Here is a 24,341-nt window from a genome sequence, read left to right on the forward strand (position 1 = left end):
CATAAGTTACTCAAGCCGCTAAATACAGCTGGGGGTGACACCATAAATCATTTTTTACACAAGGTACTTTTTTGCATTTATTAAAAGGTGTTCGAGTCCAGTGAAAGCAAAGGCACGTTGGAGCTGACGATCCTGGAATCTGGTCATCTGCTTGTCTCACAGGCTCAGGAACTATTGGTAAGGTCTTAAAGAGATGCTCTACATATTTACATATTCTGCACATAAAGGAGCAGGGCACTTGCTCCTTATTACAGGATTTTATTTTATCCAGTATGTGCAAGGCAGATAGAGTTGAAAACACTATAACCGCTTAGTGTGCTGTTTCTCTTTAGCCAGAACAGAAATTGCCTGTATAACCCACTGATTGCCAGGGCACATGTGTCTGAGCTCCTGTGACAACAATAAGCTGAAATCATGGACAACAAAGAGAAATTAGCAGCGGAACAGAATTCTTTCTTTCAGGAGTCGTAGTGCCAAACAAGGCAACTTGAGCATTCAGGACAAAACTCTGGGTCCTTTGATAGCCAGCGAGAGCAGACACTGATTTATTGCACCCATAATCTTAATGTATGAGCAGAAAGAGGGAATTTTTTTTTCTCCATCCACACAAGTAAATGCTCCTGTAATCTTTTTTCTTGAGGCATGACTAATATTTTGTGTGTGGAGAAAGAAGTTATCAAGTGGGTCATCTGGATTAGATTTGCATGCACAGAATATCTGTCTTAAAAAAAGAAATAAATATACCTAGCAAGAAGGTTTATTTCAAGTGTATTGAAAATCTGCCAGTTCTTATGAAGAGGTTGAAATCTGGTGACTGAAGGTCATAAAATATAATTTATATTGTTTTCATCCTCATTAAACTGCACAGAGAGCCCTCCTGTTCTGTGAATGGGGGCAGAGTCGTCCTGGAAAACATTGAACCATTTAGGGTAATGCAATTAAAGGGGTTAAGGGCCTTGCACAGGGGCCCAGCAGTGGCAGCATAACCTCTAGGCTACCATGTCCCCATTTTTGTAACTGGAAAAGTTACTCAAGTAGAAAGACTTTGCATTGATTTTCAGTGACAAGTGACCTCATCATCATGTCCCCAGCTTCACAGGGGCGCTATTTTATTTACTTTAGTGTATACTAGACATAGTATAGGCATAATACACAACGTTTACAGAAAAACCTGTTTTGGATAAACAAGCCCAGTGGTACAAGCTTTACAAAATATGTAATGAATATTTTTATGATTCTGAACACAAATTTTTGAGCTTTCTGGCAGCAGAGCACATAGGTTTTTTCTTTGTTTGTTTGTTTGTTTGTTTGTTTGTTTTTGGGAAGCTGATTTTTCATCTGGCAAAGGGGAAATTCCTGTTTCCAGCAAGCCACAAAATCCGTTGAGGATCTTATGGAAATAGACCCCCCTGCAGGAATATTAAGGAATTTCATCTTAGTCAGTAAATCCTCACAATGTTTTACATTGCTTTACAATAATTACAATAATTGTTGGTAATTCTGGCTTGTCTACTGAAGATATGACTTGGATGGTTGAACAAAGACACTTCTGAGACTTAAGTATTGGCACATTTTCAGTCTTCCAGACACTCTTTTCTTGCCATTGTGTTACACTGGGTATTGTTTTCCTCTGTGTTTTTTTTTTTTTTGCAGGAAGGCTTCTCTCTTCTCAACGCTCAGAGCTTTCTGAAGATCCAGCAGAAATCAGACAGCCTGCTTTTCTATTTTACACTAAAGGTGAGGTATTGGAAAGCAAAACAACACGAATTCACTGACGAGCTTATATGTGTTTTGAAATTGCTGTGTTTAGCTGCAAAACCAAACTATAATTAGTATTTAAACAAGGCAGACAGGAGTTAGATGACAGACGATAGGTATATCTTCCCAGGAGCAGAATCTGCCTTCTTCTCATTCCTAGCTGTGATGGATCAAAATATGCAAATGTAAAGGAGTATCTGTCCTCTGTGACCTTGAGCTGAAGCCTCAAAGATGTAGGCTTTAAGTTTGTGGTTCGTTTATTAAATCAATTATCTTTCTCCACCAACTGCAAGTCTGTAACTAGAAACATGAATACTGATGCAGGACGACTAATGAATATAATAGAATCCTACATGAGCAAGCATGGTATAGAGTGTACATGTTAAACACTGTGTGTGTGTGTGTGTGCGTGTCTGTGTTGGGGGGTGGGGGTGGAAGACTGAATGTGCCATCATGGATAGGAATACCTAAGAGTTTTGACCTTGTGGTGACCTTTGCTTGGTAAATACTTTAAAAGAAGCTGCGGCTTTTATTTAAAACAACACAACGAGTCACTGAGGAATTGATTTAGATGTAGGCATAAAATTAATAAGCTCTGTTAATAATGATGTTAGTGAAAGGTCCTCAAACAGTTAGTAAAAGAAAAAATGTGTGTGTGTGTGTTTCACAGGAAGAGAGTCGTATGATACGGGTACAGTTTGAGGGCAGCAGCCGGTCTGAAGCTGTAGATTTATGCAGGAAGGCAGTTGAGAGATTGAATGAATATCTGCCTGTAGGCACCCAGGAGCAGCCCGGGCCTTCATCTGCAACTCACACCGCTGGAATCTCTATCCAGCAACAGCAGGTACAATACATGAACAACAAAAAGCAGAAACAGATATGGGTATATATCTATATATCTCTATCTGTCTCTCTCCACACACACACACACACACACACGCACACACACACACACACACACACACACACACACACAGATAAAAGGATGTAAAACATATGTTTATTATATCACAAAGTGTTTGTGGACACCTGACCACCACATCCATATGTGCGCTTCATTTAAACTGTTCCCGCAAATTTGGAAGCACGTTATTGTACAGGATGTTTTTGTAAGCAGTAACAGTACAATTTCCCTTCACCGGTACCAAAGACCCCGAACGTGTTCCAGCACGACAAGTTACCTGCGCACAAAACACACACCATATAGCCAAATCGGGTCGGAAGAACTCTTTACAGAGCCCTGACCTCAACCCTACTGAACACCTTTGGGATGAACTGGAATGCAGACTGCAGTCCAGGTCTCGTGAATCAACACCAGGTTCTGACCTCACAAATGGTCTTATAGCTGAATGAGCAAAAAAAGAAAAAAAACAACACAGCCAAGCTCCAAAATGTAGTGGAAAGCCTTCGCAGAAGATTGAAGGTTGCTATAATAGCAAAGGGGATAAAACAGCACATGTGGATGTGGATATGTCTAAAATAGTTATGTCCAATATCGGTGGCATCACCAGACCACTGGGGACCAATTAATTATTCATTTTTTTGCTTTATGTGAGTTGTGGCCTATTCTCAGCACAATGACACTGATCCGATGTTTTGAACTGATCAGCTCACAGATAAGAACATTCCCCCGAGCAAAAAGATCCAGTTTGCAAAGCAACAACACACAGGATGAGTCGGCAATGATACTGTGTGCATCTCTATGCTGCAGCTTTATAAATTGTACTAATTAGTACAATTGGTATCATGTTTTTTCCCCCCATTATTATTTCTTTCAGCATAATCTGGAATCATGAACAGTACAAACAGTGTTAATGTTTGCATTCAGACAGCCACTGCGGTTATTCCTATAAATTTCCCATTATTGTCGTAATGAATTAACAATGTCACGAAGCTGGCGGTGAATTTTAAACACCCACTTTTAGTGAGATGGACCAGATATTGTGCCGAATATTCAGCATTAAGTACTGAATTGAAAATTTCAAGTTGTTGTACAAATAATGACTAAATGTACAAACTGAATGCCAAGCATGAGTCAATTCAGACAAATCTCTCCAGTGACACATTTGCATAAAACCAGTCGTCTCTTGCAAGCGTCTTATGTGTCGTTTTCACCAAAACAACAGAAACATTGCCATGACTAATTAACCAGCCGTTAACATTACTACTTTTCTGTTAACTTTGGGAGGACACGGTGCACCCTAATATGCTTATAGCTTTCTACCTAATAGCAGTTATTTTTGCCTTTTACTGTACAGCTGTGCCTGTAGACCAGTGATTAACAAGTAAGCTGGAAAAATGTTAGTGGATCATGATTGCAGTTGATCCAAAACAGTTAATAATAATAGAATATTGTCAGTAGGGAGTAATTTTATTGTTTCTAAATCAGCTTTGAGGTTTCTGGTGGTTCATGTGTGATGAGAAATGAGGCTATCGATGATGATGATGATGATGATGCAGGTCACACATGGGTGAATAGTGAGGCTTTGGTCCAGTCTAAGGTTATGCCGTACTCCTTGCAACGAACATCTTTGAATATTTGTCCATCAGTATATTTTTTTCTAAGCTTTTTGAAAGCATTTTAATACCAAAACAGAACAGCAGTAAATAGATTAATTCGAAGGCTAGCTGTAAAAACATGGAATTAATAACATAAACCTAACCTGTTGTAGTATTCTTTCTAGGATGCTTTTTGACTTTGTGCTAATCTTTTTGCTAAAGATAATTCTAAAATAGTTTAGTACTTAAAGCTGACCTATGCCTAAAGGCATAGAGTAATAAAAGCACAAAAGGACAGACATGGCCGTTTGAATACTGTGTGTTCCTCATTCGTATGTTCAGGCAAAAGAACTCAGATTGTTGCATGAACCGTTTCAGCTGTGATATGTAAAACAGAATGACTTGGCTCTCCAGCTGTCACTCACAGAGGAGACACTGTCAGCTCCAGCGATATCCGATGTGACGAAGGGTTCCTAGCATGGAACTTGAGAACCTGTGGCTTGGAAGACCATTGACTGGCATGTGGGATGTGATTCCATTTCCAACAGCAGTCTGTATGCAGAGATCAAAGATTTAATAACAACTAAACCACTTAAGCCTTATTACAGCCATAAACTGGAGCCTCCTCTTCAGAGCAGCGCGATTCAATTAAACGGAATACAATGGTATCTCATTCTACCTCCCTCAGTGTCATTAGATTTCATTGTGGTTTCAATGGGAACGTTTAGCTTCAAAGTAGATCTGTTGAACTGTTAAAACAAGCCTCGCTGCATGTCAAGCATGGCATTAAAAAAAAAACACGTTTCCACACTTTAATACTTAATGTACCTCGTCGTGTACTAAACCATGCAGGTTATACCTCTTTAGGGTTCCAGCTTACCAGTTCTACAAGATGAGACTAGATATGTGTAGCTTTGTTTTCACTAGATGGTGCTGAAGGAACATTCTCATTCACACAAGAACGAAAGCTCTTGCAGATTCTGTTACGCTGGAGCACTCATTTGACTGAACTGGATGGTGAAATCTTTTGCAAGTATTGCACGTCAAAATTCACCCTTACAATATGGTGGCAGAAACAAGACAGAGAACGAAGTCGTTTTGAAAAAAAGATGAGCACTTTTAGTTAGTAACGATTTTATTGATCTCTTTGGTGTGAAACCTGAGAGTCTAATGATCGCATATATCCCTGTGTCTCTTAAGACTCCTGTAGCGGCACCGCAGGAGATCCGTGACGTTACCCAGGAATCTCTGTCCATCAAGCAGCTTTCTCAGGTACCACTGAAGATCCATCCACTGATTGATAAAAGACAATTACAGATACTGTGTCCAGGAACATGACTGTATAAGTTTTCATTCAGTTTTAAGGAGATATTACTTGAGCTCACTTTCACAAAGTAATTTTTTTATTTATTTATATTTTTACACACATTCACAGAGGTGTTTTTTGTTTTTTTTTCTTTAGTACTTCCTGGGTGAGAGTGGACTGTCCATGCCATTGGCATATCATCATTTCACTCTGCCTCCAGGTGACACGGAGGCTCTGTTGCGCCTGTGTTTGCTCGACTCTGGCTTCCCTAGTTTCGTAGAAGAGGTGGAGAACAAGCTAAAAGCCTTGATCCAAGAATGAGTTACAGCTCATATAAAGGTTTGTGACAGCATGCATTTACATTATTGGACATATGAAACGAACATTAAAGGAAAAATCCACTCTGAAAAACTTGCCATCTTTAACGGAGTCCAAGATTCATGTTGTAATGAAATTTTGTATTGACTCTTTTAGTTTAAACTTCTTTTATTGATGTCAGTCTATTTTCCAGTTCTGGTAATGGTACCCTACATTATCCTCAAATCTGTTGATGATAATCTTTTTCTCTCTCTCTCTCTCTTTCTTCTTCATGTACTCTCTACACAAATGACCAACCTCCATATTAAGATCATCGTCGATGGCATCACCATGTCCATAGATCACTAGCTAGATAAGCACTCTAAGTATTCTTAACTAGTCCCTTAACTAGCTCTGCATTGTACTGCATTCTAAGGCTTTAAGGCCAGCATTTGCACCGACATCTCTACTACTGTCAAGTTGGATTTTCCATTAATAAATAAAAGATTCTTAGGAAGATATTTCACATAGTTTGATTTCTTTTTTTTTCTTTTTTTTTCCTATTAAAGATTATTGCCGCTGTGGTGGCCGAGCGGTTAAGGTGTTAGCCTACAAATTGGAGGGTTGTGAGTTTGAATCCCAGGTGCACCAACGGTGCCACTGCTGGGCCCCTCAGCAAGGCCCTTAACCCTCAATGCTCAGTTGTATAAAATGAGATAATGTCAGCCGTTATCTCGTAAAGACGTAATGTGATGTCTTTCAGGGTGGACTTTTGCCTTTAACCAACCATTTAAATCAATCAAGCAATTCAAAACGACACAGCGGTTCATATTTTCGAGCCTTTATTTTAAAAAGAACAGTTGGTCTCACATATTATTGTAATGGCTTTAGCTCCAGCAGGTGCCATCTTTACTTATTGGTCCAGTTGCACTGCAACACACTGATACATCGTTTTCTTTAAGAGAAGTAGTCATGCAACTACAGCAGTGCATTTATGTCGTTCCTGCATCTCGATGATCCCACAACATTAAAGCTTAGTCTCTGAAACTCATCAAAACGAATGCGGCCCAGCGTACAGTTGCCATTAATTCTATTTGAATACATATTGCATAGGATAATAGCCATGCTATACAAGATTCATATCTGACTAAAAAGAAACAAGGTCGGAGGACATAGAGGATTAAAAAACTTCTTCACTTTTTACAGATATGCTATTATAATATTTGAACACTTACAGCTCAACCTGTACAAGACATCTAGGTAATTCTAGAAAATAAATAACCTTTATTCATCTTTTAAAATTCTTTAATACATAGACAGTTCTCCGTGATTAAATACTGCTCTGCCAGTCACAGCTAGGCTCCTGCAGTCCAGCTTTACATAGAACACCTTTGTTTAATTTTTATGAGCTGATGATGAACTGTACAAAGAACTCAATGAGTGGAGCTGACTTTTTTTTTTCTTTTCTCACTTTGAATTTCTTAAAAAAAAACACGCATACACACGCGTGCGCGCACACCCGCACACACACACACACAGAGAGTTAGGGTAATCCTCTGAAGCAACACCACACAAAAGGATATCAATAGAAAAAAATGGCATGTTATTAGGTTATGTTACTGCATGCATTCGACACGATATGCAAGTATGCAAAAGGATTCGCCTCAGAAGGATGACATGATAAAAGGAAGGAAAAAAAGAGAACAGCACAGAAGAGTAAAAGGAATATGCACACCTTTTGAATGAGTTGGATCAATTGTGCTCACACATACTCACATACCATTAGACTGAATAAGGCATGCTTTAAGACAGTCCTTATTGTACTTTTCTGCCAGTGATATGCTGTTGCTGATTCGTTGGCCAGGTGAGGCAGGATACGCTTTATTAGAAATAGCCAGGAACTTCTGCTCTCCTTGGATACCTTCATACGGTCAAGATGTGCAGTCAGTATTCTGTAGAAAAGCAAGCAAATGTTTAACACAAGCACACCGTGTAGTGCGTTATTGCCCTTGTTATATCTATTTATTATAGTTCCTTAGCAACATGTGACAGTTTTTCAACAGTTATAAGATTAATTAGAAGATTTTGTATTCATTCTGAATGTGTCCTTTGGGTTTTGGTAACACTTGCTGTGAAAACGTGTTCCTAAAACGCTTTAATGCATTTCTATTTATTAATGCATATCCATTGCACTTTATAGCGATGTTTCTGTTATTTATCGTGTAACGAAGACTACAAGACAGAACGTGCGGTCATACAGAAAGAGTCCATAATGGAGTGGTGTGATGCGACACCACACAGTCTGGAGTGTGTTCTTTCACAATAGTTTATTTATTCTTGTACAACACGTCACACATTTTACCGTTTTAAAGGTAGATTTAATATCGCAAGTTTGTTATAGCAGTAATAAAGAGTCTTTCAGTTATCCAGCCTCTTCTTCTTCTGTCTCTGTGAAAACTTTACAAAACACAAAAAAGTTACTTAACACAAAGCTCACAATCGAGACTGATTATTAGTCTTAAGTTTTCCTGGAGCTTCGCTGTACAAGTCCCTGTTTAAGAGCTGTTAGTATAGGAACAATAACGTATGGGACAAGTGCATTGATATTAACATGCAGTCTATGATTCAGCTGCCACACAAAAATAGCGCACACCTTCTGACCAATCGGATTCAAGGATTCGGCTGCACTGTGGCATACGGCTCGTTACACCACAGTAGGTGTTGATTAGTTTTCCATTACAGCACAGAATTGACCATTCTGTACCGTAGCAACAGCCCACACACACGGACGTCTGAGGCAGTACATTACATCATATAAGAATAAGCTTATTAACGTCTCTTTTATTTTCTGTTTAAATAAAGAGGGACTGGCGCGTTAACGACTGCTACGGCGTAAGGGATTACGAGAACCCACTTCAGAGATGTTCACTCCGTAAAATAAGCCGCTAAAAAGAGAGACGGTAAATAAATAGCACGGAATTGCAACAGTTGCCACATGTATAACACATTTAGCTTGGTGGTGAAATTGGCAGTGCGCTTATACTATTAATGTGTTTTATTACATTACTGTATAGACATTACTATAGAGTGTAATGCATTCATAGACATATATATATAAAGAATACTTTACATTCTGAATGTATTATAGATGAATATAGTTATGACCTTGATTGTAAACGTTGCCCTGTTTAATTAGCCCATCACAAATAAATACATTTTTCATTTTTTTCATGTCTGTAATATTCCATGTATTAGTTTGTAGCATCCAGCTATGCACTGTGATTGTATTTGTCAAAAACTGTGCAATGACACAACGTTCTTTATGAAACCCCGATCAAAACCCTTGTGTTTTTCTTAATCATCGCTTTCATAGAACATTTCATCTGCACGGTCGTGTCTGAGTAACACTCACATTATTTGCTCAGTTGGTGTTGCGTTGTCTCAGGTTTTTGTCTTTGTGGTTGTTAGTTGAATTGGTTTTCCTGTCAGAGAAAAAGAAAAGGAAGAAAACGATGAATTATAGAACGGCAACAAAATCCGAGCACCTTACAATTACACCACCAGTCGAAATGAACACATTAGATTTACTGTATAATTTACACATTCAAAAATTTCCTGACGTTTAAGGCTGAATTAGGTCTTTTGTTTCTTGTAGCTTCTTCTTTTCTTCCCGAGAAGCAGTTAAGAATATCAGCTTCTTTGGAAAGTTTAAGGAAAACTGGCCGAGAAAATGCCAAGTGTGCATAGTTTCAATAGAAATGCTTTCAATTAAAATCTTAAATAATTTGATTTGTTTAACATGTTTGTTTCCTGCTTACTGCATGGTTTAATATGTATTCACATTGAACATGTACAGTCTGTTCAACAACTTCTGATAACTTCGATAAGCATTTATTATAAGCATTTGTTATCGTAGATAGAAATTAGAAAAGCTCAGGTCTTACATGGATCCAGCTGGTTCATCATCTTCATCCCAGACAAAAAGCAGAGAACAGATATGAAAATAAAATAAAGGAAATGAATTAATAACTAGAAGAAAAAAAAGCTCTCAGCCTATCTTTTATTATTCTATACTGCGAAGTAGGTTATTTAAGAGTTTACATTGTCTGCCTTTTTTCGTCCCGTGTGTTTAACATCAAACGAGATGAATGAGACGGATAAAAGGACGTTATTACGTAGTGACGTGTAATTCTCTTTTTATCATATAGTTTTTTTAGTTTGTCTCGGGCTTGGAAATATCTTCAGTTGTGAGCAAGAATCAAATATATTCTAAAAGATAGCAGCATAAAACTCAGCTTATGACTTTCACAGCTGACGTCTCTCAACACGTATGATTAGAAGAACCTAGTACCAAGCATACACTTCTGTATACATAGCATAACGCTTTGAGACACAGACGGAGGATTAGTTGGTGTGTGAGTGTGTGAAAGCAGCATGCATCTGCAGCCTGATTCAACAGCCACCAAACAGGCGAAAAGGTCATATTTATAGACGGAACAACATGGCTGCCAGTCAATTAACTGACACACAGTCAAGCTGTTTTAGATATAACTCATACACTCATTCCCAACAAACCCATGCAAGATTTTAAAGCCAAAGGGCACTTCAATGCACGATGACTTTATTATCTCATGATCTTAATCTCGAGTAACCTGCGAGTAAGCTTCACTTTGATCAATAACACGGCCGACTGAGGTCACTTCTAACATGGCTTTAATCAAGTCTGAGAAAGGAAGTGAAAACTAACCTGCAGGGATAATTCTGTAATTCAGTAAGTTTCGGACAAAAGCCAGTCAGTCGAGCGTGCTCAGTAGAAAATTACGCCAAGTCCAGACAGTTCTCAAAATGGATTGATCAGCTAATTCATCCGGAATTCCGCTTCAGAGCTTTATCCTCTACCTACATCCCCCTCCCCCCCATCATTCTATGATTATATACTGTACGTACAGTAGGACCCTGTATCAGTGGGGATATGTTCCAAGCTCCCCAGTTAACATTGTACTGATCACTATATAATGTGAATACTGTGAGACAGCAGCAGTAGCACAAATTACTTTTTCCTGATTACCGTAGCAACCTCACCATACTTTCCCTCAATTTCCCTACGAAATCAAGATTTTTTCACCTTCCCACAAAACTTTTCACCTTTGGGACGCTTCTTCGGGACGTCTGATTCACAAGCATCAGCACTTGCACTTTGGGGCCCATATTAAGCAAAATAAGGGTTACTTGAACATAAGCATTTCAGTACCGCGAGAGCTGTGAAGGCTGGGTAGCATACAGTATACTCTGTGGATACACCGGACAAATGGAAGGTTAACGTCCCACAAGCTTTCATCATCTTACTCAGGATGGTGCACAATCTAAATGATTAATGCTCACTGTATTTCTGGAATTTTCTATTTCATTTTTCTGGAACAGGGTTAAGTGAAAACACGGTATCTGAAACAGCGGCTAGAGGGGTCTTAATGTGTGTGTGTTTGTATTTAGATTGCGATATATTGTGTGTAAATGTGGTATATGGTGTATTTTTTTATTTTAATTTTTTTTAAACTCAGGATGATAGGTCTGAGAAATATCCAGTCAAGCTCCTATTCTTAAAAACACCACTTCCCAATATACTTTTTTTTATGTTTATATTATGTCATATAATGTTCTATTCAGCTAAGAAGCATAAGATATACAACAAAAACCAAACAAAAAAAAAAAAAGCTTTCTAAGTTGACAGCGAGAGCCACCACCAGAACGCAGTGTATTACATTCTCATCTCGGATATAATCTGCCTTAATCTATCCCCATCCGTCATTCGCGTTCTTGCTTGGGTAAATCCTGTTCAGAGCATAGAGCTTTGTTAAAACTGTACACACTGTTGATGGATGAGCAATGAAGTTTTTAATTTTTTCAGGTGTCTATCTATCTATCTATCTATCTATCTATCTATCTATCTATCTATCTATCTATCTATCTATCTATCTATCTATCTATCTATCTATCTATCTATCTATCTATCTATCTTGCAACTTGCAACGAATTAAGAAAGAATTCATCACTGTCAATAGATTTGAGTGGCAATATCTTCTTCTTCTTTATCTTTTATTTATCTTTTATCTTTTTATTTGATCTTTTATCTACTTCTTCCTTTCATTGCTGTTGTTGTTGCTGGAAAGACTTAGAGCTCCAGGGTCTCCCTTGTGTGCAGAGTTTTGCATGTTCTCCCTGTTTCCTCTAGGTTGTATGTAGAACAACTGGCAATAGAAACCTGACCTTTGGTGTGAAAGCATGTGTGTGTGTGCTTGTGTATGATGCTTTGTTATTTAACTAGTATCTCATACTAGTATATTCCTGCCTCATGCGCAGTGCTCCTGGAATCGGCTCTGGATCTACCGGACCCTGATCAGGATAAAGCACAGAACTGAAACGGATGGACGAACGAACGTATGTGCTGAACATTTCCGCGTACTCATCATATGCATTCTAAATAGTCCAAAATGAAGCTAATAAATGACAACGAAATAAAATCACACCAATTTCAGACATTAGACACAGATCATAGGAATTCCAAAATATTCTATTCGGTCAATGTGTTAAAAAGAGTTCATTAATGAATCTGAAGTTAATGATTATTATTGTCCCAGTTATTAGATAAAGAAGTGTTAATAACACTTTGAATGAATGGACGACAGAAAGAAGGCAAACTTTCCATACATGCAGGTTCTCAAACTTACCACCAACAATGAATATGGTGCCACATGGAGAAGAGAAAGACAACAAGGTAATTCAATTTGTTTCAAAGTTGTACTGAGCATGATTTTATCCTGATATTAACACCAAGGTTACACACATCTTAGTTTGAGTTACGGTTTCAGATCTCACGCCAGAATAAGTAGAGATATACTGATCTTTATTATTATTTTTTATATTAAATACATGCTTACTTGTTAAGACTCTGAAAGCACACAAGGATTTGGTAGCGTGAGGCGGACAGTAATGCTATTACGGGAATGATATAGTCACCGAATACTGAACATAAAACATTTATGAGTTGCTCCGGAACTCCCGGTTACTCAAGTCCAACTGACGGTAGAAAGGACATGATTCATAATAACACTCTCCGGTGTTTATAACAGTTTATAATCACACCCTCAATGAGGTTCTCTTTTGAGTCTGGTTCCTCTCAAGGTTTCTTCCTCTTCCATCTCAGGGAGTTTTTCCTCACCACAGTCGCCTCAGTCACCTCAGACTCGTTCATTAGGGATAAATACAAACACATTTAAATGTAAGTCGAATATTAATTTTCACCTTTTTGTACTATATTTCTTCTGTTCTGTAAAGCTGCTTTGAGACCATTGTCCATTATTAAAAGTGCTATACAAATAAAATCGAATTGCATCGAATAGAGACACACAAGGAAAAATAAAATGATGATTCAAGTGCAAAACAGATACTGAGGACATGTTTGTGGAATTGTTTTATAGTCATGTAAAAAGTCACCTTCAACAGACCGCAGTAGTTGCACAATGTTTTTACCGAACACCTCGTATTTGCCTGATAACTAAGGACAAGAAGTTTAGTAAAGCAAACTATTATGGCGTTATAAGTCGTGTAGGTGTCCAGTGTTCAGTGTACAGAATTGGCAAAAATACAGAAAATATTTATATGGCCATGAACCTGCAAGTTTTATTTGTTGCTTGATTTGCCTGGTAATGAAAAAAATCTTGAATTTAAATGCAGTTTACCGCAGCATCGTTTACAAGGATGCTCTCATGTTGAATCTGAACTAGCGAAATCGCTGTGGCCCCTGTTTCCTGCAACACTCATTTGTCACACTGTTAACCGCCAGAGGAGAACAACTGGCCTTGTTTAGCCTCGCTGAAGGCAATTTGTGACCTCAAGATCTGACAAATGCAATCTCCGTCAGCACAAACAGCTAGATATTTATTTATTCGTCCATTCTATTCTCTCAAATCTAACTGTAATTAGAAAAGAATGACCATAAACTCACTTTATGGTATTATTACTCGATTACTCACGTAACTGCGAATTAATTTCCTTAATTTTAACCAAAAATGAATTAAAGTTTGTTTAAATAGTGTATATAATGTATGATCGTTCAGATTTTAATTGCGTTCTCTAATAAGAGACGTACAAACTTATGAAAAGTGCCGTTGCAGGAAATATCTCATCAGAAGAATGGAACAATGTCATGAAAGTATTAAATATATACCGTAATCCGGTGCAGTGTTCTGGCGATGACATTTCCGTGAAAACAGAAACGTTCCCACACTAAACATTTAATACCCGCGATCCTTCGAGTAGAAATAACCAGAACTAAAGTTATCCCAGGATGAAATGTTAACTTAGTAGGAGAGAGCAAATGCAGCAAAAAACAAAAAAAAAACAAAAACATTTTAACAGTTTCAGCTGTTACAGAACTATTGCATTTGTATTTCAAAACCTTATATATATATATATATCCTGTTGATTTGGCTTACAGGAACATGCTAATGTGATGTGACTGAGCTCTCGGTTAGGCTTGAAATAGCAAAACTGCAAGACTGCACTTGTAACGACAGATTTTTCACATGTATTTGTAGTTAAATCTGTTTTAATCAGCTGAAATATAGATCTTCGTTCAATTATTATGATTCAGTCAAAGGATAAGTGTCAAAACAGGATGTTGGTGCTTTAAATAAATTACCCATTGATATTAAAACGAGGGACAAGGTGAGGAAGAGGGTGAGGAAGGCAAAGATTGCACCAAAGATTGCAGTTTCTAAATTGTACAGGTTAGCCGATTCAACATCAGCCCATAACAAGAGGAAAGGTCTAAAAGAAAGAAGCTTCCTGAGAGCAGAAGACCAAAATCTAACATTATACACCTTCAGCATGTTGGGTGTAAAAGGGCGACTGTATCCGAGGAGATACCCCAATCATGGCACATTGATGATTCGGGACTGATTTGCAGAAAGTGGTACATGAACTGGTGGCATCTCATTTACTCTGCCAGAAGGTTAAGACCTGGTCATAGATGGATAATTCAACAAGGTCATGAGCTTCAAGATATATTCAAACACTGAGATTTGTTGAAGTTTCTGGATTTAAACCTTACAGAAAGCTTACTAGGGAGCGAGGAATGTTCTGTGTGTAAAATTGATCTGAGAAGGTCAGAATATCACTTATTACATGCATTATTCATATTCGTATATTTCCATATACTCTTATTCTGATCATTTAGATGTCAATAATTCTGTGTAGAAAGACGTACATCAAATGAAATGAACTACAACTCTTTTTTTTTTTTTAATGAACTGCTTCGGCTTACTAATACTATTATGAAGGACAGGTTATAAACCATCTGCCATCTCTGTTATATTACTCAGCTCATTGAAAGGGTAAGTACAGCCCACCGCTGGCTCAGAGATGCCCTAATGTGTAGATCCAAAGGTCAAATTAACATGCATCTGTGCCTGACTACTGGCTTTTGGATAGTCCTATGATTGAGGCACTGAATCATAGACTCTGTCCTTGTTACAGAGATTAGTTTTTTCTGTTCCCCTTCTCCTTGTGTTTTCACAGATCTGTTAGAAAGGGATTAGCGGGTACAGAGTTCTGAAACTCTCTCCGAGATAATACGTAGTGCAAGTTTACTTTGCAAGGTTGCGTTGATGCTGCAGTATTCACTAAGATGCACTATGATGAGATTGATACTAATGCTCTCAAGCATTCGAGTACTTTCAAGATTAAAAAGGCTCCGTAAGCTTCAAGAGTCCGAATCGGCACCAGAAAAGTCCGCAATAAATACTCATTAATGCCACTGTCCTGTTAATGCTTCAAGAGCAAACTTGTAAACACTCCAATAAGACATCTTCTGGCTGTTGTAGACATTAAAACTAATTGGGTAATAAATCACCACAGTTGAGGTTCAGCTCCTCGTCGTATCGTCATGAAGTTAATGGACATAAAAACCAAGTAGGAAACATTTTAACGGAAACATCAGTGTCACCATGTATGGCATACGATCACATCAATGGCTAGTTTTGAGGGAGAATAGAAATTTTGCATAACTTACCATCTTGGACATCGTCTGGCTTCTTGCGCTTCTCGTAAACCACAATGATGACCACCAGGATGAGGATTTCTGCCAACACACCGAGTAAAGGCCAGAGTGGAGCCAGGTGACTACGCACCCGCAGAATTGAAATGGATTCTTTAGACCCAATGACGTTCGAGGCACTGCAGACATACTCGCCAGGGTCTGTACTAATGTCAAGATTTATAACATTCAGTTCTGTGTAATTGTCTTTGTTCAGAACGAAGAAGCGTCCGGTACTGTTGTCAATGTCCTACGAAATGAAAGAAATGTACTTCAGGAAAATGTTAAAGGATAAGCATACAGTCCCTGTTTCCAAAAAGACGGGTACAAGGTATAACACAAATAGAATGGGATACCATGGGATGGCTTTGAGTATCCTGCTAAAAACACAAATCATTTGCCACCTTTCCTTTCAGCCATCACTCGTCAGTCGAGCTGTGCTAGAGTTTTGCCTTTTTCCTATCCTTCAGGGAACAATGGTTATGTGCATAACCTAACATTCCCCTTTAGACAAGTCACTCTGTATATCTTGGATTATACGGAGCATATATTCAAACCCTGCACAGCTGCAGCCAAGGAGGAAGAATAATGGCCTAATGCCTGCCTGATCCAATTAGTATAATGGAGCGAGCCATACACAGGATAAAAACATCCGGATGCTAAAATGGCCCAGATGTAAAAGGGAAAAATGTCCTAGTTCCACAACGTCCATGTAGCAAGGAGCCACAGACAGGGTCACACGGAGGTTTGTGGGGAAACCCCAGAGGCTGCTGTGCAAATGTCTGCCACTGACATCCCATTGAGGATGGAAATCCCCCCAGATGGTTTGCTAAAGGTAAGCAGGGAGAAATTCTATCTCTAAACATGTTTTATGTCCACTGATGTTAGAAGCTGAAATAGGGAGCAACAATGTCCCTCAAGCACCAATCTATAAGGGACAGGTCAGCCTCTGGCAATTCCCCCTCGATGCCTAGTAGGACGAATAAGTTCTGCAGCCAGATACCACTTGACACCACAGTTTAGCTTTCAGACACAGCATTACATGTCGAGCTTTTAAATCTAAGGTCCCCCTTTCTAAGTATTACAAATCTACGTTGGGCTAAATCACCTGGCCTACTGTAGGAAAATTGTTATCTCTGTGAGTTGAAAGGAATCCAGTAGCCTTTACAGGGGTCATTAGTATGAGAGGCAAACTCACCTAATGCATCCTCTCCAATTTGGAGATCAGCAGCTCCAATTGAAGAAAGGCAAGAAATACGCTTTTCTCAAGAAATGTAATAATAGAATAAGGTTTTTTTTTCCCCGGATGTGAATTTATTTATGTTAAGCCTGCCAAAACAATCCAATACTTGTTCCACCAATTAGTGCTGGAGCCTCCACTCCTTCACCACAGGGTCATGCCTGGAGAGAAAGCCAACTCCAAGATTGGATTGGCTAGGAACATGTGTTGCCAACGGGGACATCAACAACTGGAGACCATTTTCCCTGTGCTGTTTTCTCCCTGCAGATTGCTCTACTTTACTCATCATCATTCCGAAGAATGAAAGCCTTCCTAAGGGGGTTCTTTGAGTGGAGAGAGAGCTGCCGTACATCAGATGTAATGTGATAACATCAACCCCCGAAATGTCCACATTAGTCTGTTGACTATCTGCTGGCAGCTTTTCTCCATGTTCAGACAGGCACATAGTCTGTTTGGTCTGCAGCAGCATGACCAAGCTAAAAGCCCTAACACTGTTTGCCAGTGTGTGATATATTATCTTGAACTGTGCAGCAGAAGATTGGCATTACTTTGACGGGAGAACTGACTTCGGGGCATGTCCACTACCCCAAGGCCATGGATGGATGTCAAGTAAAGAGTTCAGACAGTGTTCCATGGGTTAGTGTCATTTAAGCCTTCAGATAAGAATAACCGTATATTCATCAAGCCAAATAAAGTAAACTAGCTTCATTTTTTGATGTCAAGTTTGCACAAAAAAAATAGTTCAGTAAATTAGCACCTATCTGTGTTATACCATGTTTATATTTAAAGAGATCATCTGTATTCTAGGTAACAAGGACGCCAACATATGTATTTAACGTCGAGTAAAAAATGTACACCTTAGAGATCCATAGCTTTTGCTTATACTATATTATATAGTCGATGTAGATACCAGTAGGAGAAAACAACATGCTACGTACTACGTATGATCCCTGGCTGACTTTTTTCTGCCATGTCCAGATGGGATGTGGGTATCCCACAGATTTGCAGTACAAGAGAGCGCTTTCTCCTTCTTTTTTATTCTCGCTTCGCTTGTGACCGACGATTTCAGGAGCCGCTGAATGGAAGAGAAAAAGCACAATATAAAAGCTGGTACATTCATTAAAAAGAGAGAGATTTCATCGCATCTATATTTTGCATTGCGGCAGTTTTATTTCTCAAATAACGGGTAGGAACGTTAATTAAGCAATATCTTATTCGTAATAATTATTTACACGTTTGAAATACGACAGTTCCTTTGGTAAGCCAGCATGCATGGCTGAAATTTAATCCCGAAAGAAGAAGCCAATTACATGTTCTAAATAAAATAAAATCCCTGCTTCAATGCAGGCTTTCCGGCGTTCTCTATGCCTGCTCATGAACCATTTCAAGCTGATGTGCTGAGTCATCAGCTTCCCAGTTAGATGCCTAGTTATGCATTAGACACTGCCGATGCTTAAAATCTGTCGAGTTTGCCGTTTTGGCCATCGACCACAAAGTCTCTTCTTAAACACTACTCCATTATGGACAGGTAGCTACAACGGCCTTTTCCTTTTTGCTAATCTTTAAAATTATGATAGTTTCTTCCATGTAATTATGCACGATCAGGAAGAGACCTGGAGCGAGTGTTTATTAGCGCGAACATGGAAGACGGCCCAGGCGTGACCTGGGACACGGACGACATCACCGCTCTGTAATTGTGGTGCACACGTGCCATCTGAGGATTGTGTGGATGTGCGTGTGTGTGTGGGGAGGGGATGGAGTAGGAGCTTAGTTGGGCATTATCCTCACACGCTTCTCCCCTGACAGGGAGTAAATCGTCTCCTCTCTAAACAGATAGGACTTTCACTGCTGTTCAATGTCATTCTGGCCTGCATCCAAACCCTGATCCCTCACGGAAGTGGGCCTTTACTCTTGTGATCACCGATAGAAAGAGATAGGTAACAGCACACATACACATTCTGCATGATATCTGAAGGGAAACCTCATCCGCATCGTTTTGTTTTCGTCTTTGCCTACCAGAAGAAGAAGGTGTAACCTATACCAAAAGGAAAACGAGTGAACATACTGTTGGCAAGTGCATCCGTTCACAAGCCGATGATGAATTTCTAACGACGAACAGAGAAATCAGCAACACTTTTACAACCAGCCATATGGATGAATTTCATAATATTAATACGAAAGCATGTTTCTAATTAGTTTTGCAGTTTAACTCGAATAATTAAGAGGATGACACAATAATGACTGGAAGATTACGCATAGCCAAAAAAACAAAAAAAAACAAAAGCAACTCAATACATCGACGTACTATGCCGTCGCACCAAATCGAATTATGCTGGAATGTGTTTAAAATTTTTTCTCACTGTTAGCACAAAATGCACGTAGGAGCAGATTATCATTGTGAACAATAAACTCTTGCCATTAGAAGCGGCTGGGACTGGATACAGGCCTTAATCCCACCCCAGCACACAAGCCTCCATCTGTTCCCTCAGAGCTGAGAGCTGGAGAGAGAGGTGCCAAGGACATGAGAGCCTGGGGGTGGAGCGCAAGATAGAAAGGAGCACAGCTTACCTTCCTGATTTTTCTAACTCGACTGCTTTTAGCTTCTGATAAGGGCCTCACCTTTAATTGTGCTCTATTATGCAAGATAGATCACAATATATCACAATGTAGTTCCTTTTCTCAGCGTTTTGAGTCGTACCAAACGGAATAAAATAACTGACACCGATTCTCATTTGAATTATGTAGAATAACTCCTTAAAGCTCGAAGGAAATTCTGCCAGGGTGTGCTTAGAAACTTTGTTCCTTGCCTGTTCGTTTCCTTAGAGATACGCAGTAGAAGCCGAATAATAAACGATGCAGACAGAATATGCAGAATCGTTTTAAATACACTGATAGTGATTATCAGGAAAAATAAATAAATAAAAATGGGTAAAGAGAACGTGTAACGCAATGCTGCATACTGAAATTCATTAATAAGTTAGTGAGGTATAAAACATGACAAGGCATAAAGTCATTGGAAAATAATCAACAAGAAGTCGGTGCACTGAAGCCATTAATACCTGGAGGTTAATCCTTTTTTTCTATAACACCATGTTTTATTCCTATTTACAATCTGATTTACAATGATTGCAGTTTTTTCCTGAATTTTTTTTAAGATTGAAAACGAATTGCTGTCTTTTAATGTTTATAATTACATTTAATGTCATAGACCTTTTTTTATTTTTTTATTTTAATTAGATGCAAAATACAAATAGAAAAGACCAACAAAACACGTGCATGTGTGTGTGTGTGTGTGTGTGTGTGTATACATACATATATATACACACATAAATCAAAGAGGAAAATATATTGATTTAAATAATAATAATTATAAGTAATATCACACAAGACAAAAAAATACATAACGTAAATTTAACCAAGGGAATAAATAAATAAATAAATAAATAAATGTAAATGTGGGTATGAGGAAGGTGACAATATCAAAAGAAATAGCAATAATAATAATAATAATAATAATAATAATGAAAAATCCAAATAAGAAATAGTAATAATAGTATTAGCAGTGGTAGTAATGATAAACATATTTACAAATATACTCATTTCATCCGGAATGAAGGGGAGATCGAAGGATCAGTAAGAGGACAAATAGAAATCTTAGTTGTAATATCAGTATGTCGTAGAACTTAACAAATAAAGCACCATATTTCATTAGCTCGTTTGTTTTATTTATTTATTTTTTTGCTTTCTTTGCTTAAACTAGATTTCAGTAAACATTTGCTGCCACTGGCTGGAACTCAGTCCCATGCTGGTCACTTGTACCAAAAAAACTGTGTATTTCGCAGTCGAATCTGTTCTAGCAAGGAGATGTAGCACGAAAGAAGGAATGCGACGCACGGTGCAGTGCATCTGTCCTGTCACATGACAGGATGAGAGTGGGAAAGTCAGAGCTGAGTGGACAACAGCATCATCGCATTATGCAACCAAGCAACGTTTAAAACAGGCCTGCCAGAACAGTCCGGGCATGCTCAGTGTGCACGACGGCGGTGTCAAAACAAATTGGCTTAAGTGAGGAGTGTTTCACGGGTCTGTGGCTACAGGGGGGTGATTCCTTCCTGCCTGCGCTGGCCTGGAAAGCAGCACGAGCACCATGTAGTTAACGCTTCACTTGATTGTTGGTTTGAATCTTTGTAATATTCCGAACACGCTTTTAGATCTTATAGGTGTAACGACATATAGACAGCTATGTTTTATGCCGTTTAAAATACTGTATCACACGGCATAATGACGGCCGAATATAAACGGTCCTAGATACAATAAACAAGACAGGAATAGTTCTAATAAATGATCACTCTTATTCATGGCTATGAAGTCACGCTGAGTGAAAACTACCAAACAAGTGAAATTCGCCAACTAAATTAGCTCTTTGTGTCATTGTGAATTTCAAACTATAACGACCCCTCTTCACTGTGAAAGACAGGCATTGTCCAGAGACCTCTTTTCATCTGCTCCGTGGAGAAAACTAATGAGACTTGATCTCTCCATGTCTGCACTATTTCACTCACAGTCAGGCTTTCTCTATGTGACTGTCTGGATTTATTCCCGTGCTGAAAAGCTCTGGTTTTTGCTTTTTTTTTTTTTTTTTTTCCCACACGTCGAGCTACGGAGCTGATTTACAGTAGAAATCACTCTACTGTTTCAAATGGTTTTTATGTTTTGTTTTATGATGCTGTCATTTTATGGCACGATGCTGTTATTTGTAGGTGCTGAGCATTGACTTATCTTGCACTACCGGACCGTGTCAGACAGCCACGATGTGCCGACATAAAGGAAAGATTTCTGTCAGTTTGGTTTTTGGAGATGCAAAGTATACTATTAACGTCAGTCATTTCATCACTCGTAAGAGTTAGCGATAAAACCCGACGGGGTGGTGGAACGCAGCCTAGCAAAAAGTGGAGTTGTTCCCACCCCAAATTTGATTCTTTTATAATAACTGCAATAAATACAACTGAATTATTTTAGAGTTAGGTTTAATGTTGTGGATAACGATGTTAGTTTCTGGTATCACTTATAGCAAATATAACTGTCCATCTGTCACCGGCATTATTTTCTTCTATTTCTTGAAGTCAATAAGACATTACATCACATTTGGGACATTTTATTTTATACACTGAGCAGTTGAGGTTTAAGGTGCTCAGAGGCAGCTCGGTGGACCTGAGGTTCGACCTCACAACCTGTCAATCCAACTATAAGACAAAACATGCTGCTGGTTCTGCCCTATTTTCTTCCTGATTGTGTTCACCTGTTCTGTGTTGTGTTCTGATTAGTTGGTCTGTTTGTGCCAAGGTATCGTCGCAGAGTCTTAGCGTTTGTATCCAATCGTCTATGCCTTATTTTCTTTGCTTCCATGTTCACGTTTCTTGTCGTTTTGCCACGTGTCTGTTATTTTTGCAGTTATAGGCGCTGTCAGTAAGACAAGAACAGTTGATTGTCCTGCCACAAAACTCTCTGTACTGTAGGATTTTCTGTTCCAGAAAATGTACCGCTCTCCTTATGACTGTTAGAAAGCACTGATGTTCGAATCCTGTTAAAAATGAAAAGCCTCCTCACAGGGAAGTGGCAGCGCCGTGGTTAAGACTTCAGACTACTGATCAGAAAGTTGTCAGATTAAATCGCAGGACCACTCAGAACCCTCAACTGCTCAGTTGAGTAATAAGAGTAATAATAAATAAAATAAAATGTATAATAAAGTATAAATAAATAAATAAACAAACAAACAAACAAATAAATCAAATGTAAGTCGTTTTGTATGAGGTCGCCAGCATAAATGCCGATAATGTAAAACATCATCATATCAGCAATTACACTATAAATTGCTTTGACGTAGAATTTCTTTCACTGATAATGCGTTAGAATCCGACATATTAGAAAACTAATCAACACCATTAGAGACTTAAAGGAGTATTACTTCACATATACAGCATCATACTCACGTATACAAATATCTTACCTTTGACTTCGATGGTTGCGTTGGCATTTGGGGCTTTGTCAAAACTGTAGACGCACATATACTCTCCGGAATCTTCCGCTCTCGGTTTGTGGAGTCTGTTACAAAAAAAAGAATAAAAAGGTTAAACAATCTTAAGTTGATTTAAATAGCACTATCCAGCCTGTTCCTGGGGTATGATACAATACCCCAGAGTAGAGCCGTTATGTGTTTACACATACAATTACGACCACTTTGGATAGAGATTCTTTTAATTCTTTTTAATCGCAGTCAACGCACGAAGATAGAACAGTCTGTCTGCGATGGAAGTAAGCACAAGTTTATTTTGCCACAGTAGTGTAGTTGGAAAGCTGTAGCAGAATCAAAGCGATGCCTCCGTGGAATTGCTGTTGGCATGATGCTGTCTGCTCCAGGCATGACTGTCACTAGAATATGACTCGCATGCAATCTGACAGGATATTTCCTCTCAGAGATTGTATTTGGCTATAAAAGGTCTTGCAGCATTGGTGGGAGCTAAGTAAAAACCCTCATTAGGATTATTACATCACAGTAATATATATTTGGATATATTTAAAATATCGTCATTTTACACGTAAAGCGGACGCTCTTGGAAAAAAAGGGCTTTGTTCATAGGGTGTATGGAAGGTTAATAGTTTGCTTGGAAATCGTGTGTATGTCCTTTACTGATTCCTTTAGTGCAGGGGTGTCAAACTCTGGCCCGCCGGCCAAATTTGTGTAATTATATTTGGCCCGCGAGATCATATCAAATGCGCATTACAGCAGACTAGCCGCATGCTCCGCTAATACTACAAATCCCAGAATGCCTTGCCACTGTATGGACGTGTAGTCACGAACAGAAAGCTCCCCTCATTCTCCGTTGACAGTCGTTAATTCCACCCTCCACAAAAATGGCCAAACGAAAGATGGACAATAGGAGCTTACAGGACAGGTGGGGGGCAGATTATCTGTTCACGGATATAAAGGACAGACCTGTTTGTCTTGTGTGCTAACGGAGCTAACGTGTCTGTAACGAAAGAAAATAATATAAGAAGACTATGAAACGAAACATTATGAGAAGTATAAGGACCTGGACGTAAAGCAGAAGCTCCAGAAGGCAGAGGAGATGAAAAAAGTCTGGTTTCCC

At 38.7% G+C, this 24,341-nt stretch overlaps 2 protein-coding genes across 10 annotated transcripts in view; one reads left to right on the forward strand and one right to left on the reverse strand.

Annotated features, from left to right (window-relative positions):
- rec114 (REC114 meiotic recombination protein) overlaps positions 1-24,341 on the forward strand; it is a 68,212-nt gene that overhangs the window by 3,308 nt on the left and 40,563 nt on the right. For 2 of the 6 annotated variants that reach the window (XM_027159373.2, XM_027159372.2), the window contains exons 2-6: positions 88-177; positions 1,654-1,737; positions 2,429-2,602; positions 5,458-5,529; positions 5,720-5,902. In XM_027159373.2, the coding sequence (XP_027015174.1) occupies positions 88-177; positions 1,654-1,737; positions 2,429-2,602; positions 5,458-5,529; positions 5,720-5,884 (585 nt within the window). In that variant the 3' untranslated portion in view covers positions 5,885-5,902. Of the gene's footprint in view, positions 1-87; positions 178-1,653; positions 1,738-2,428; positions 2,603-5,457; positions 5,530-5,719; positions 5,903-6,190; positions 6,382-7,695; positions 9,087-12,217; positions 12,296-12,495; positions 12,633-24,341 lie in introns of those variants that run through there. The other 4 variants (XR_007144665.1, XR_007144666.1, XM_027159371.2 and 1 more) reach the window with 4 other exon arrangements.
- The window catches only part of nptnb (neuroplastin b), a 35,300-nt gene continuing 18,208 nt past the window's right edge, over positions 7,250-24,341 (reverse strand). For 2 of the 4 annotated variants that reach the window (XM_027159365.2, XM_027159368.2), the window contains 6 exons: positions 23,201-23,295; positions 18,132-18,268; positions 15,930-16,203; positions 9,805-9,826; positions 9,273-9,342; positions 7,250-7,812 (listed from right to left, as the gene is read on the reverse strand). In XM_027159365.2, the coding sequence (XP_027015166.2) occupies positions 9,282-9,342; positions 9,805-9,826; positions 15,930-16,203; positions 18,132-18,268; positions 23,201-23,295 (589 nt within the window). In that variant the 3' untranslated portion in view covers positions 7,250-7,812; positions 9,273-9,281. Of the gene's footprint in view, positions 7,813-9,272; positions 9,343-9,804; positions 9,827-12,565; positions 12,581-15,929; positions 16,204-18,131; positions 18,269-23,200; positions 23,296-24,341 lie in introns of those variants that run through there. The other 2 variants (XM_027159367.2, XM_047822175.1) reach the window with 2 other exon arrangements.

This window comes from Tachysurus fulvidraco, chromosome 13, assembly GCF_022655615.1.
Source record: "Tachysurus fulvidraco isolate hzauxx_2018 chromosome 13, HZAU_PFXX_2.0, whole genome shotgun sequence".
In the NCBI taxonomy this organism is placed as follows: Eukaryota; Metazoa; Chordata; class Actinopteri; order Siluriformes; family Bagridae; genus Tachysurus; species Tachysurus fulvidraco.